Here is a 14,907-nt window from a genome sequence, read left to right on the forward strand (position 1 = left end):
TTGCCTGGTGGTGTTGTAAATTGTGGTTGGTCCTGATTAGCTGAATTTTTGCAAATGAAACGGCTGCTTCCGACGCATGCTAAGACCGTTAGACTTTAATGAGCGCTAGTTAATTTCTGATTCTATGTTTATGCCTTTTAAATACAGCGCGCACCCCTAATGCGGATGCATGCGGAGCCGGTGTTTGACGACTCTCTATTTACTTACAACAACTCATTATGCAGCAAGATACTTCCCAGTGTGTCCGTCCACCTGCTCCGACGGACAGCACAGAGAAGTGCATTGTATCACAGTGTTTAAGCAGGCCCGGCAGTCACTAGGACAGATTTCGCAACAGAGGATTAATTACTAATAGCCTCTGGGGGCAGAAGAAGCCAAAAATAACACCGCTCTGGGATGCTTGTACATGATAAACTGCTGAACCATGAGCGATCCGTGGGATTATGGCTCGGGGTAGTCATGTGACTTACTGATGAATTCTATTCTATTCACTCCTTGGGCCCAGTTCTGAATCGCAGGCTAGTCCGAGTGCGGCCACATTGCAGATGGAATATGAATGTGATTAATTTATATGCGTGCCCTAGTGCAGAGGTTCTCATAACGTGGTCCCTGGGCCCCCCAACATTCCAGGTTTTAGGTATATCCATGGCTCAGCTCAGATGGTTAAATCAAATTGACTAAGGTGCTAATTAAGTCACCTGTGGCCAAGCATGGATAAACTTAAAACCTGGACCGTTGGGGTGCCCTGAGGACTGAGTTAGAGAACCTCTGCCCTAGTGTGTACGCATGGCACCGCGAGAGCAGCTGTTGTCATTAGAGATGTGACTGAAACAGGATTCCCCCCTCAGCATACACGACTCAGTATCTGGTGTAAACCTGGCTACAGGCCGGCAACATTCCCACAAGCCACTTCTAGTATGGTGTTGGGTATGGGATGCCGGCAGACGGGGTCCCGGCGGTCAGCATACCGACGCCGGGTTCCCGGACGCTAGAATGCCAGCAGGGGGGCTAGTTTAAAAAAAGGCCCTTGCTGGCCCGGTGGCTCGCTGCGCTTGCCACAGGTTCTGTTCCCACTCTATGGGTGTCGCGGTCACCCTTGAGTGGGAATAGCCCGTTAGCCGGGATTCCGGCGTCTGTATCCTGACCACCGGGATCTCGACTGCCAGCAATGTAACTACATCCCCTAATATGTATGTATATATGTGTGTGTGTATTTGTATGTAGTCTTTATTCCGAAACTTGTCCCGGTACCCTCTGAAGCTTGCACCCTTCCCCACTGCACTCCCATCCCCAACACTTTCTCCCAACCTCTCCTGCTCCCTCCCCAACTGTATCTTTTCATCACCGCCCCCTCACTCCCTCCTGTGCATCTCTAACACTGTTGCGAGAGGTCAGAGGTCACACAAACTGTCATTACATTCCACTGTGATGACATCATTTTTGTCAGCAGTCAATTTAATTATATATAATGTGTATATGTGTACGTCTAGTGCTTATTATATATGTATATGTGTTTTTGTGTATGTGTACATAACCAAAGTCTCTCTCCGGTTGTCGCAGTTCCCCGTCCTGTAAGTAGATGCGAGTGTGAGGCAGAGGCCGTATACTTGCTGGATAGTCTCCAGGACAATACAGTGAGATATCATTTCTGGTCAGCAGCAGGGAAACCTCAAACCACAGCCGAGGATGTGCAGGCTGCACAAATGGCCACCGGCCCAGGCTGTTGCTGACATTCCATCAGGCAGGAAGGGCACAAGTGGGATGAATGATTGGAAAGTACCCCTGGAAACAGGAAATGTTAAAGCTCTTTGTTTTGTTCCTCCGCAGGTTCTGCTGGTGGACCTCGTTAACAATCGCTTCCTGCGGCAGGTGAGTGTGGCCGTGACTACACGATAGTTCCTGCATGCGTTACTCTGGCCAATCCTGCCATGTCTCCTACTGCTCTAACACTCAGGGGATTATGTATCAAGCAGAACAGAGCGGGCCAGTAGAGACGTTGCCCATAGAAACGAATTGGTTAGAGAGACGGCAGTGCTAAGTTCCACTGCGACCAAGTGGCGAGTTGTGTGGACGCAAGAGCATCCGTATTACACAAACGCGCTTGTTCCTTCGCCTAGCTCATGTATAATGTGCATCTATATGGGAGCTGTCTCCGTAAAAAAAAGAGACGCCGATCATTTTAATTGGTGCGTGTTCTTAGCGGGAACTCTGATTGAGCTTGGCACAGCTGGACTTCCTCTTATCTCGTCTTGATTCACTTTCTGAAGCGTGAAAAGGATTGTAGTCTGTTTGCTTTTTACATACGCCACAAACAAGGCCCCCTGTGCTTTCAGATGGACGACGAAGACTCCATATTACCCCGGAAGCTGCAAGCGGCTCTGGAACAGATCTTGGATCAGAGGACCGAGCTGGCCAGTGAACTAGACCAGGGTTCTGCGAATGGGCAGCAAGGTAAATGCCATAGGAACAAGCCTGAATTTGGAATGGTTAATATGTCTATCTCCAGAGCCGGCCCTAACGAATATGGTGCCCTAGGCAAGATTTTGGCTGGTGCCCCCTAGCACTGCCACTAGTTGATGCCTGGCATGAGTCAGCTGGCAGCTCTGCTAACGGCGGGCGCCTTTTGTTTATGAAAATGCATCGTATTTGCAATCCTATGTAGCTAGGATGCATCTGCTGATTAAAATGATATGCAGCATGCCTATGTTCTGTGTGCGACTGTGGCTGTATCTGCATACAAAATGCTACATTACAGTGATTTCCAGGAATACACTGCAACGTAGCATTTCGTATGCAGATACAGCCGCAGTCACACACAGAATATAGGCATGCTGCATATCATTTTAATCAGCAGAAGCTGCTGGTGCCCCTAAGCATACCAAATGCCCTAGGCATTTGCCTAGTTTGCCTATGCCTAAGGCCATCTCTGTCTATCTCCTATATAATTGCCCAGATCTGTGACTGTGTGGATAACACTGGGCGTGGCTAGGAGCTCTCGGGTTAGCCGCAGGTCTATCACACCCAGTCCACAGCTGATTGGGTGAGAAATGCCCTCCCACACAGGTTACATCCAATGGGAGGCTCTGCCCTTTGGCTGCTGTGTGTTCCCAGAGCAGGATTAGCAATGGGACTGATGGAGCTGCAGCTCCAAGCCCACACCCAAAAATAGGCCCACTGCATCTGCAGCAACACACCCTCCAACAATTTATACCTAAAAATCGGGTCAAATTCGAAAAGGGGGCATGGCCATGGGTACAGTGGCGAGGCCACGCCCCTTTTCCTAGACTTTCAATGGATGTTTGGAGAGCCAAAAATCAGTACAGACCATAAAAAAAGGTCCTGTACCTGCCAAAAAGGTGCAGCTGGAGGGTATGTCACTGCATCTGCAGCAAGTCTCTGTGCTGTAGATAGGGGGGTGGAAAAAGCTTTTACTGCAGCGTCCTATGGGGGTAAGTCTGACCTGATCGCTCGCTGCAGTTTATCGCAGTGCAGAGATCAGGTCAGAACTGTGCATGCCCTGGCACCGCAGTGCACCGGCGCATGGCTGACAGCCGACGGCTGTCGTTGCCTAGCGATCGCCTCTTCCTTAGACAGAGGTGGTTGCTGGGTGGGAGGGGGCGGCATGGCGGCATTTGTCCGCCGTTTTGTGGCCACGGTCCGGCCAATGCAGGCGTGGCCGGACCGTGAGGGGGCGGCCCGCAGCGGCTGCGTGACGTCACGCGCAGCCGCTGCGACCAGGGCAGCGAAAAGTAACTCCCGGCCAGCCACAGGAGCTGCGCTGGCTGAGAGTTACTCTTCAAGTACAAAAGTATCGCCGCTGTGCGATGCTTTTGTATTTGTGCTGGGGGCGACCGGCCTGACATGCGGGGCGGACTAGCCCTGTGCTGGGCGTCCCCCCGCATGTCAGTGTAAGTGATCGTAGCTGTGCTAAATTTAGCACAGCTACAATCAGGTTGGAATGACCCCCTATGTCCTGCTACCAATCCGCCTGCTCCCTCTGGCATCAACAATCCCCACTCCCTAGCCGCAGCGCAGGTGGAACAAAAGCTGCTGCGGCCACCGGCATAGTGGTGCGGCGGAAGTATAGTACAGTATGAAAGTGGTGCAGCGGAAGGCTTTCATAGCCCTCCCTACGCCGCATACTCTCTGAGCCCCGGAGCCTTCTCTGCGCGTGATGTCACAGAAGTGCCTCCCCGCCACAGCCGCACCCAGATCCCCAGAGGCCCTGACTCTGCAACACAGCACCTGGGCTGCCGGCCTGGAAGTCCCGAGATGGCTAATGTAATGGATAGAGTGGGTGATATCGCGGAGGGTAATGTCTGGACGCTGAATCAATGTAAAAGGTGACAGTGCTGTGCAGTGCAGTGGGTGTGCAGTGTCACTGACACTGCACAGCACTCTCACCTTTTACATATTCAGCGAGTCAGTCAGTTCTGCCAGCCAGTCACTATTGTTAGCGCCGGTGTCCCAATGCTCCGCATTACAGGGAAGTAGACGCACTAAATAAACTACAGCTCCCAGCAGCCCTTAGCGCCAAAGCATGCCGGCGCTAAGGGCTGCCAGGAGCTGTAGTTTATTGAGTGCATCTTCTTACCTGTAATGCGGTGCATTGGGACACCGACGCTAACAATAGTGACTGTCTGCTGTGCGAGTCTCCGGGAGAGCCACTGCCAAAGAGGACAGCAGACTAGCTGCTTCCAGGAGGAGAAGCAGGAGAAGCATTACCCCCCCTCACAGTACCTCCGGCCCCCATCCGCGGCACCCGCACACACACCCTTCACCACCCACGGTGGCTCCTGACCCCTCCCCCACCCGCAGCACCCCCACACCCGCCCCTCCCCTCCCCCGCCGCACCACCGCACCTGCCCCTCCCCACCCGCGGTGGCTCCGGACCCCCACCCGTGGCACCCGCCCCTTCCTCACTACCACACCAGTTCCTCCCCCACCCGTGCCACCCCTCTCCCACTCGCGGCACCCACGGACCCCTTCCCCCATCCGCATCTCTACTGCACCCGCCACTCCCCCAACCACAGCACTTACTAGGTGATTCATCAGGCCCAGTGTGCGCTGTTCACGCCGTTGCAAGGGGCTACAACCCCTTAACCATCGCACGCCCTTTGTCCATGCAATATTTAACCACTCACACAATTATGATTGGAGGTAATACTCCATATAATACAAATATTGCACGCCACAAGGGTGTGCAAGGGTTAAGGGGGCATAGCCCCTTAGGACGGGGTGAAGAGCGCCCGTAGGGTGCGATGAATCACCTAGTACATAATATTTGCCCATGCTGCACAACACGAACAGACTTACTGGGATGCCAGCGGCGCATGTTTCCACCAATGTCTTCGGAAAGATGTTTCCGGCACAGGAGACACGCCATGTTTCTGCTGACATTCCCAGAAAGCTGACCCCGGAAGATAAGTATGGCAGGCGTAGAGCTGCACATATGTCCCGTCTTTGGTTAAAATGCCTCTGCCTTTAATAATACTAGTTCAGTTGTGCTCCATCTCTATAGGTATACAGTACAGCCATCACTAAAGCCACCCTCATGCCACCTGTTTCGGACAGTGCACCCTTATGATGTACTTGCATTCATTGAAATACATGTTTAATGCTTGTAAAAGGAAAACAGGACTATTTTAATGTGTGAAGCAAACTATTTTTTAGACAGGGGCTGTAATAATTGTCTCCCCATGTCTGTTACACTCTATCCCTATTGTCCTCATATACTTTATCGCCTAGTAACAGAATTTCTCATGTCCCCCAGACTCCAACGCTCTCAATGATGTGGTGTCAGAGGCCTTCGTCCGCTTCTTTGTGGAAATTGTTGGTCACTATTCCTTGTTCATGGTACCCGGGGAGCAAGATGAAAGATCCCTCCTCCTTCCTTCCTTCCGTAAATCCGTTTCCTCCAAGAGTGTTCGCCGATTCCTGGAGGTGTTCATGGAGACGCAAATGTTTGGGGGCTTTACCCAGGAGCGGGAGATGCGGAAACAGGGCAGCAAAGGTTAGTGAAATGGTTGCAGCTGGTTTGGCACGTGGAATGGTTGCAGCTGATGGGGCGCGCGGAATGGTTGCAGCTGATGGAGTGCGCGGAATGGTTGCAGCTGAAGGCGTGCACGGAATGGTTGCAGCTGATGGGGCACGCGGAATGGTATCAGCTGATGGGGCACGTGCAATGGTTGCAGCTGATGGGTCATGCGCAATGGTTGCAGCTGATGGGTCATGCGCAATGGTTGCAGCTGATGAGTCATGCGCAATGGTTGCAGCTGATGGGTCATGCGCAATGGTTGCAGCTGATGAGTCATGCGCAATGGTTGCAGCTGATGGGTCATGCGCAATGGTTGCAGCTGATGGGTCATGCGCAATGGTTGCAGCTGATGGGTCATGCGCAATGGTTGCAGCTGATGGGTCATGCGCAATGGTTGCAGCTGATGGGTCATGCGCAATGGTTGCAGCTGATGGGTCATGCGCAATGGTTGCAGCTGATGGGTCATGCGCAATGGTTGCAGCTGATGGGTCATGCGCAATGGTTGCAGCTGATGGGGCATGCGCAATGGTTGCAGCTGAAGGGGTGCACGGAATGGTTGCAGCTGAAGGGGTGCACGGAATGGTTGCAGCTGATGGGGCGCGTGGAATGGTTGCAGCTGATGGGGCGCGTGGAATGGTTTTGCAGCTGATGGGGCACGTGGAATGGTTGCAGCTGATGGGGCACGTGGAATGGTTGCAGCTGATGGGGCACGCGGAATGGTTGCAGCTGATGGGGCACGCGGAATGGTTGCAGCTGATGGGGCACGCGGAATGGTTGCAGCTGATGGGGCGCGCGCAATGGTTGCAGCTGATGGGGCGCGCGCAATGGTTGCAGCTGATGGGGCGCGCGCAATGGTTGCAGCTGATGGGGCACGCGCATTGGTTGCAGCTAATGGGGTACGCGGAATGGTTGCAGCTGATGGGTCAGGGGGAATGGTTGCAGCTGATGGGGCGTGCGCAATGGTTGCAGCTGATGGGGCGCGCGCAATGGTTGCAGATGATGGGGCACGCGCAATGGTTGCAGCTGATGGGGCACGCGCATTGGTTGCAGCTAATGGGGTACGCGGAATGGTTGCAGCTGATGGGTCAGGGGGAATGGTTGCAGCTGATGGGGCGTGCGCAATGGTTGCAGCTGATGGGGCGCGCGCATTGGTTGCAGATGATGGGGCGCGCGCATTGGTTGCAGATGATGGGGCACGCGTATTGGTTGCAGCTGATGGGGTACGTGGAATGGGTGCAGCTCATGTGGCAATGGAATGGATGCCACTGCACTTGGTGCTGGTGTGGCCAGGTTATACCGTAGTTGGTGCTGATGTGGCCGCAAAAATGTCTCACAACTATCTCTTCTATATGGAAGCACCGCTCTACAGACTGTTAGCGGTACCTTCTTACCTCTTTGTCACCTTGGAGGATATAAACAAGAATAGTGACACACAAATGGATGGCAACAGCAAGCACAGACAGAAATGGGCGGCAGGAAATATCGCCCTCCTACAACATTTACTAGTCGCATTGCTTCATCCTTCCATCCGTTGTTTTTGATTAAACAAATGGGGCTGTGCGATTTCTGCACTGTCTATAGAACGTGCAGTGTTGCAGCACAACGTCCCGGCAGCCTTCTTTGTACCCTCTGGTATTTCTAGCTGATAATTTCCTGTACAGACCTGCTGATAAACAGGAGCACATTGTCTGTGTGTTTGTCCGCTTCTTCTTCTTTCCTGTTGTTTTTTGCCGTGAAGCCAGCCCCTGGGAGCTCGCAGTGCGGCCCCCACAGATGTGCACAGCTGTGGATCTTCTCTCGGTGAAGGCCTCGGGTGTGTGCGGAAGAAGCTGAGGGCTGGGAATGACCCCGCTGTTTGTTTGTACCTACAGGTCTTTTTGAGGTTCGGGCACAGGAATATCTGGAGACCCTCCCAGGTGGAGAGCAGAGCGGGGTCAACAAGTTCTTCAATAGAATAGGTAAGGTGAAGGAAAAACATAAAGTCCGTCTGCCCTTATGCGCTATAACGTAGGCTTTGTATATGGAATCACTGAATCCCTAATGGGAATTCTATGGTCCTACGTTAAATCAAGGTTTAAAGGTCTATTTATAGCAAAATAAACTTTATTCTATCTGTAAGGATCTGCTGTATGCATTCCTTACTAGAGCGTATATAGAACTTGTCCTGACGTAGGGAGGTCCTGTGGCCACTTCTACCCACAGAATCATAAAGCAGACTTTATTAGGTTTGGATGGTGTAGCACAAATTGCTTTTCATGCCATTGTGTGCAAAGCTGCTGATGCATCATCAGTGGTGCAAGCGCGCCAAAAAATGGGTGTGGCCAAATGCTATATGGGGCGTGGCCAATGAAAATGTGGGCGTGATACACATATGGGGGAGGGGCAGATACACATATGACCCCCACAGTGCCAGATACACGAATGCCCCACAGTGCCAGATACACGAATGCCCCACAGTGTCAGATATACATTTCCCCACAGTGCCAGATATACATTGCCCACAACAGTGCCAGATATACATTGCCCACAACAGTGCCAGATATACATTGCCCACAACAGTGCCAGGTATACATTGCCCCCCACAGTGCCAGATATACATTGCCCCCCACAGTGCCAGATATACATTGCCCCCCACAGTGCCAGATATACATTGCCCCCCCACAGTGCCAGATATACATTGCCCCCCCACAGTGCCAGATATACATTGCCCGCCACAGTGCCAGATATACATTGCCCCCCACAGTGCAAGATATACATTGCCCCCTACAGTGGCAGGTATACATTGCCCCCCACAGTGGCAGGTATACATTGCCCCCCACAGTGGCAGGTATACATTGCCCCCCACAGTGCCAGGTATACATTGCCCCCTACAGTGCCAGGTATACATTGCCCCCCACAGTGCCAGGTATACATTGCCCCCCACAGTGCAAGGTATACATTGCCCCCCACAGTGCCAGGTATTCGTGAAGCAGCAGCAGAATCTCCCCCCACCCCCCTTCCCTTCCCCTCCCCTGCTCACCGCTGCTACTGTCTTGTGTGAGGGGAGGAGAGCGCAGCCTGCGCCTCTCCTTCCCCTCAGTCTCCGGCGGGTGAGTTCAATATTCAGCGCCGATCCGTGAGCCAATCAAAGCTCCGCGAGCTCTGATTGGCTCACGGGCGGCGCTGATTTGAACGAAGACACTGAGGGGCAGGAGAGGCGCAGGCTGCGCTCTCCTCCCCTCACATCAGCGGTAGCAAGCGGTGGCCCGTCGGTTTGGGTACGGCGTACCCACGGCAAAATTCTTAAGGGTACGCCGTACCCACCCGTACCCGCATACTTGCACCGCTATAGCATCATTGAAGGACAGCTGTAGCATGGCCGCCCCCGAAGATGACACCAGTTCATACTTGCTGGTATTTCTCTAAAGCCCACCAAGATATCTCCATGGCAGGCACAGACATAAGGTACAGGGAGGTGTATCCAGTCATTGCGGCCCATCCCCACAAATCTCAGGCGGCTATAAATTAGGGATAGCTGTCGGTGTGGTTACCATTGGTGGCGGAATATTAAGTGACCATCGAGGGTTGCAAACTATGCAATAGAGGACCATAGATAGTTTGACCGACCAATGGTCATACATATTCCCTCACTGACTGGCGGTTCTTCATGGGTGCATATGGGGGGGGGAGCTAAACGCCGTGTCCCGGCACCAACTGGTGGGGGCATGAGTGGGGAGAATACCCATCAAGAGCCATATTTAATAGTGGCATTAAACCATCGACTGTTTGCAACCATCGATAGACGATGACCAACCCTAATAAATATATATATATATATATATATATATATATATATATATATATATATATATCCCTGAACTTTATGCATTATTAATCCAACGGTGAATACTTTTATTTTTGATAACTGTTCTGTCGTTTCCCTAGGCAGTAAAATGCGATTTTTACACAAGAAATAAGAAAGCAGAAGATAAAGTCGTCAACAGCGACGCGCCTTTAACTTATTAACAAGCTGTCTCTGTTTTCTGACAATGGCGTCGGTGCAGGAACGCCTTCCTTTCGCTGTGTGCTCTTTAGAAAGGTCTTCACAAAAATGGAGGGACTCGGGAAGTTTGAGCCGACGCCAAATTCTTCCCCCTCGTGGAGAAGCCACTCTCACCGGACACCTTCAACAGAACGGTTTGGGGGTCTCTGCTGGATCATGCACTGGACAGACCCTTGGATAAGCTCACTATTACAACCACATCAACAGCCGCTGATTTGTTTTTCTTTTTTTGTTGTTTTGCAAAAGATATTTTTAATTTATACTAGGATAAAGAGACAATCTGTGCGAGAAGACTGAATGATTTTTATCACCTCTAAACATTGGGGATATTTAACTGTTTGTCCAAGAAATCCGTGTGTTGGGAGGAGCGCCCAAGCGGAAAGCGGTTGTCGGATAGAACTTGATGGGGCTGCAAAAAATGCTTATTAATATAATACAGTTCAAGACCCTTGTGTGAAAAGGGAATTGTCATAAGGACTTGTAGTAATTCCGAGTAAGCTGTCCCATCCTGTTTATGTGTACGGGTGCATATTTAGGACTGTTGCTGACGGTTGTGATCACTAATTATGCACCCTTCCCCCTCCCCCCGCTCCCCCTATCTATGCTCTGCCAGTGCTTTATCCTGTTCCGTGATGTTCATTGTCTGTGGTACTAACGCTCGGCCCATAACCTGAGCCGGACTTACAAAGAACCTTCGTCTTTTTGAATTTGTTTGCATTTGAAGGGTAGTCTGTATGTTGGTTTTTTTTTTTTTTCTTCCATTAGACATTAGACCTGTAGCACAATTGTGGTGACGACAGACAGGGATATTTGTCATGTGATCTGAAGAATTGCATTATAGCGCCATGAAACGTTTGTGGTCGAGAACGGGGACTGAAGTGCACCTTGGGTTTACCATTCAGTAGACTGGGCCAGAAGTAGAGACGGCCCTGTTAGCTCGATCAGGCTGAACGGATCTTGTGGGTGAACCAAGTAGCGCCTTTGCACAACAGTAAATCTGAACTAAGAAAAGCAAAGGTGTGAGCACGAGAAAATGGATTGTCGACACAATAGTTTGCGTCGTAGGTTTACTGTAACCTAAAAATGTGAGTGCAGCTTCCTGTTACCCGGAGTCTCGGTCTGATGTTCTAGTGTGAATGGTCAGGGCCGCCTTGACAATATTGCAGGCCCTGGCCCTAGAAAAGGGGACATGGCCCTGCATGGGGGAACGGCCATTGCTGATCAGAAAACTATCCCTTGGGAAGAATGTTTGTTCCACCGAGGGGGCATTGCTCCGCCTCCATAACTGGCTCAGGCCCAAAAACAAACCCGGGTAATCAGTAACTACCCCCCCCCCCCCCCCCACACACACACACTTCCAGTGAATGGTAGCCAGTTTTGGAGGGCTAAAGCATGAAATACAGCCCCCATCAGGAGTAACAGTTATCATACCCCTCTCTGCTGTAAAGTACAATACTCACGTGAGTACTTAACTTTAGAAATCCGCCATAAGAGTGCATCTTCCACATCACTGGGCTGGGGGTGTCTTATAGCGACACTCCCAGCCCAATGCATGCCTTAAGACAGGCCTGGCCAATCTGTGGCTCTCCAGATGTTGTCAAACTACACATCCCAGCATGCCCTGCCACAGTTTTAGCATTCCCTAACAGCAAAACTATGGCAAGGCGTGATGGGACCTGTAGTTTTACAACAGCTGGAGAGCCACAGGTTGGCCAGGCCTGCCTTAAGACGTTCATTCAGCTCTGTGTCTGTACTCTGCTGCCTGCAGGGACTGTGCCTTAGGAAGATACCAAAGACGGGAAAAGATTGTTCTTCAAATATGTTTAAAAAAAATAAAAAAAAAGTTTTCAGCCAGATGCAGTGAAGTGGCTGAAAATGGCAGCGCCAGAAACTCCTAGTGATGAATTTACTGTAGGGAAGAAGGTGGATGATGCAGAGCGATTCAGTGGGCTGGCGGAATACTGAAACCACTAATATAGAAGCCTGTGATTCAGTTAGACAAAGCTAGACAGCGCCCTCTGTGGGAAATACTGTGCACAAATGTTTAAGTATAATTGTGTTTGTACTAAATATATGTATGTGTGTCTGTGAGATATATATAATATCTCAATAAAATTGAGCCTGTGGTTTATATTAAAATGTCTTTATCTTTTTCCTTTCTAAAAGTCGCTGTGTTTGGCAATATATCTTCCTCTGCCCCAATACAGCTACTGGTGGCCAGTGTGTAACAAATATAGAAAATGGAGGATAGTGTACAGTGTTGGTAAAGCCGCAAGAAGTCCCATAGTGCCTCAGTGATGTCACTGGTATTCGCTTGACCATTGTTCCCACCCACAATATGTCCGCTTCAAATTTGTGAAGGTGGCAGGTGCACTTTGGTTATTCCCATGTCTGGCCACTGGAGGGCGTGCCCCATTAGGGTTTATTGCTGGTATGACCCTTTTATATAGGACCGTGATTTTCAACCTTTTTTACTTGCGGCATACCGAACAATATTTTAAAATTGCCAAGGCACACCATCAGTTCCCCACAGGAAAAAAAAAACACACACATTGGCCCTGACAGTAAAACAAAAATCCACACATACATTGGCCTACACAGAAAACACAATCACATTGCTCCCCACATAAATCATGTTGCTCCCTATATAAATCCTATTGCTCCACACATTATTCACATTGTTCCCTGAATACATCCATAAATTCTTATTCTCCCCACATAAATCCTGTTGAAATCCCATTGTTCCCCACAGGAGAAATAAAATCAATATTATTATCGGCTGTCCTCCTCCCTGTCCCTCAGTGACGGGGGTTGTTCATAGTGGAGTTCTGCAAATACTGAGCATTGGGCGGTTGGGCAGGTGTGGATGTGGGTGGGCAAGGGAAGCCTTGTATGCAGGCGGGAACTGGAAGATGTGTATGCAGGCGGGTGGGCTGGCTGGGTGGTAGACGTGGCGGCCGGGACCTATGATATCACACCGTTTTCAAGGCATAGATCATGGCCGGAGCACGACTGATCCTCTAAGAAGAGCCCGGGCCAATAGTTCACTCTGAAGGTGCAGGAAGCTGCTCTGGCTCCACGGCACACCTTGCAACCAGAGATGTGCACCGGACATTTTTCGGGTTTTGTGTTTTTGGATTTGGTTCCGCGGCTGTGTTTTGGATTCGGACGCGTTTTGGCAAAACCTCCCTGAAAATTTTTTGTCTGATTCGGGTGTGTTTTGGATTCGGGTGTTTTTTTTCAAAAACAGCTTAAATCATAGAATTTGGGGGTCATTTTGTTCCTATAGTATTAACCTCAATAACCACAATTTCCACTCATTTCCAGTCTATTCTGAACACCACACACCTCACATACTATTTTTAGTCCTAAAATTTGCACCAAGGTCGCTGGATGACTAAGCAAAGCGACCCAAGAGGGCGGCACAAACACCTGGCCCATCTAGGAGTGGCACTGCAGTGTCAGACAGGATGGCACTTAAAAAAATTGGCCCCAAACAGCACATGATGCAAAGAAAAAAAGAGGTGCACCAAGGTCGCTGGATGACTAAGCTAAGCGACCCAAGTGGCCGGCACAAACACCTGACCCATCTAGGAGTGGCACTGCAGTGTCAGAGAGGATGGCACTTAAAAAAATTGTCCCCAAACAGCACATGATGCAAAGAAAAGAGAAAAAAAGGTGCACTGTGGTCGCTGGACGGTTAAGCTAAGCGACACAAACACCTCAATATCACAGGAATTATTCGTTCTAATCAATGGTATTATTGGTCCAAATCACTGGAAGAAAATGACAAAATCACTGGAATTATTCGTTCTAATCAATGGTATTATTGGTCCAAATCACTGGAAGAAAATGGAATGGATGGATACTTGCAGTGACACAGAGCTGCAAGATACAGCAATGGCCTACTGTACACAACTATATACTGTTGGGTCACCAAAATGCTGCACTGTAATACTATATATACTGCTCACAAAAATGCCGCACAGATATGGAATGGATACTTGCAGTGACACAGAGCTGCAAGATACAGCAATGGCCTACTGTACTGTACTACTATAATTATTATATAGGTGACAGATATAAAGTTACATTGTGGGGGAATCCAGTATACGTTCTGTCACCAGGTACCAGTGAATGACCACATCATGTATATAGGTGACAGATATAAAGTTACATTGTGGGTGAATCCTGTATACGTTCTGTCACCAGGTACCAGTGAATGACCACATCATGTATATAGGTGACAGATATAAAGTTACATTGTGGGGGAATCCAGAATACGTTCTGTCACCAGGTACCAGTTAATGGCCACATCATGTATATACTTATACTGGTGGTCCCCAGTCCCCACAATGCAGCACACTGATCAGATATTTGCAGCACACTGAGCACAGATATGGAGCGTTTTCAGGCAGAGAATGTAGATATTTTCAGCACACTGAGCACAGATTATTTGCAGCACACTGAGCACAGATATTTGCAGCACACTGAGCACAGATTACGGAGCTTTTCAGGGAGAGAAAGCTGCCACATCCTCTCCGTTCAATCTCCAATGCACGAGTGAAAATGGCATACGAATCTCGCGAGAATCCGACAGCGGGATGATGACATTCGGGCGCGTTCTGGTAAACCGAGCAAGGCGGGAAAATTCGAGTCTGCCTCGGAACCGTGTAAAATGGGTGAAGTTCGGGGGGGTTCGAATCTCGAGGAACCGAACCCGCTCATCTCTACTTGCAACTGGTCGCGGCACACTGGTTGAAAAAGCCTGATATAGGCAGTGCTATGATGACAGAATATTTGGAGAACTTGTGGGGGAATCAGCTCG

The 14,907-nt window shown here is 50.0% G+C and overlaps 1 protein-coding gene across 1 annotated transcript in view; it reads left to right on the forward strand.

Annotated features, from left to right (window-relative positions):
• Positions 1-12,218, forward strand: part of DENND2A (DENN domain containing 2A) — a 143,027-nt gene extending 130,809 nt beyond the window's left edge. Inside the window, exons 16-20 of the mRNA XM_063928946.1 lie at positions 1,828-1,869; positions 2,334-2,451; positions 5,774-6,013; positions 7,909-7,995; positions 9,962-12,218. Coding sequence (XP_063785016.1) covers positions 1,828-1,869; positions 2,334-2,451; positions 5,774-6,013; positions 7,909-7,995; positions 9,962-9,993 — 519 coding nt within the window. The 3' untranslated portion in view covers positions 9,994-12,218. The remainder of the gene's footprint in view (positions 1-1,827; positions 1,870-2,333; positions 2,452-5,773; positions 6,014-7,908; positions 7,996-9,961) is intronic.
• The last annotated feature ends 2,689 nt before the right edge of the window (positions 12,219-14,907 follow it).

The sequence above is a fragment of the Pseudophryne corroboree genome, chromosome 6 (genome assembly GCF_028390025.1).
Source record: "Pseudophryne corroboree isolate aPseCor3 chromosome 6, aPseCor3.hap2, whole genome shotgun sequence".
NCBI lineage: Eukaryota > Metazoa > Chordata > Amphibia > Anura > Myobatrachidae > Pseudophryne > Pseudophryne corroboree.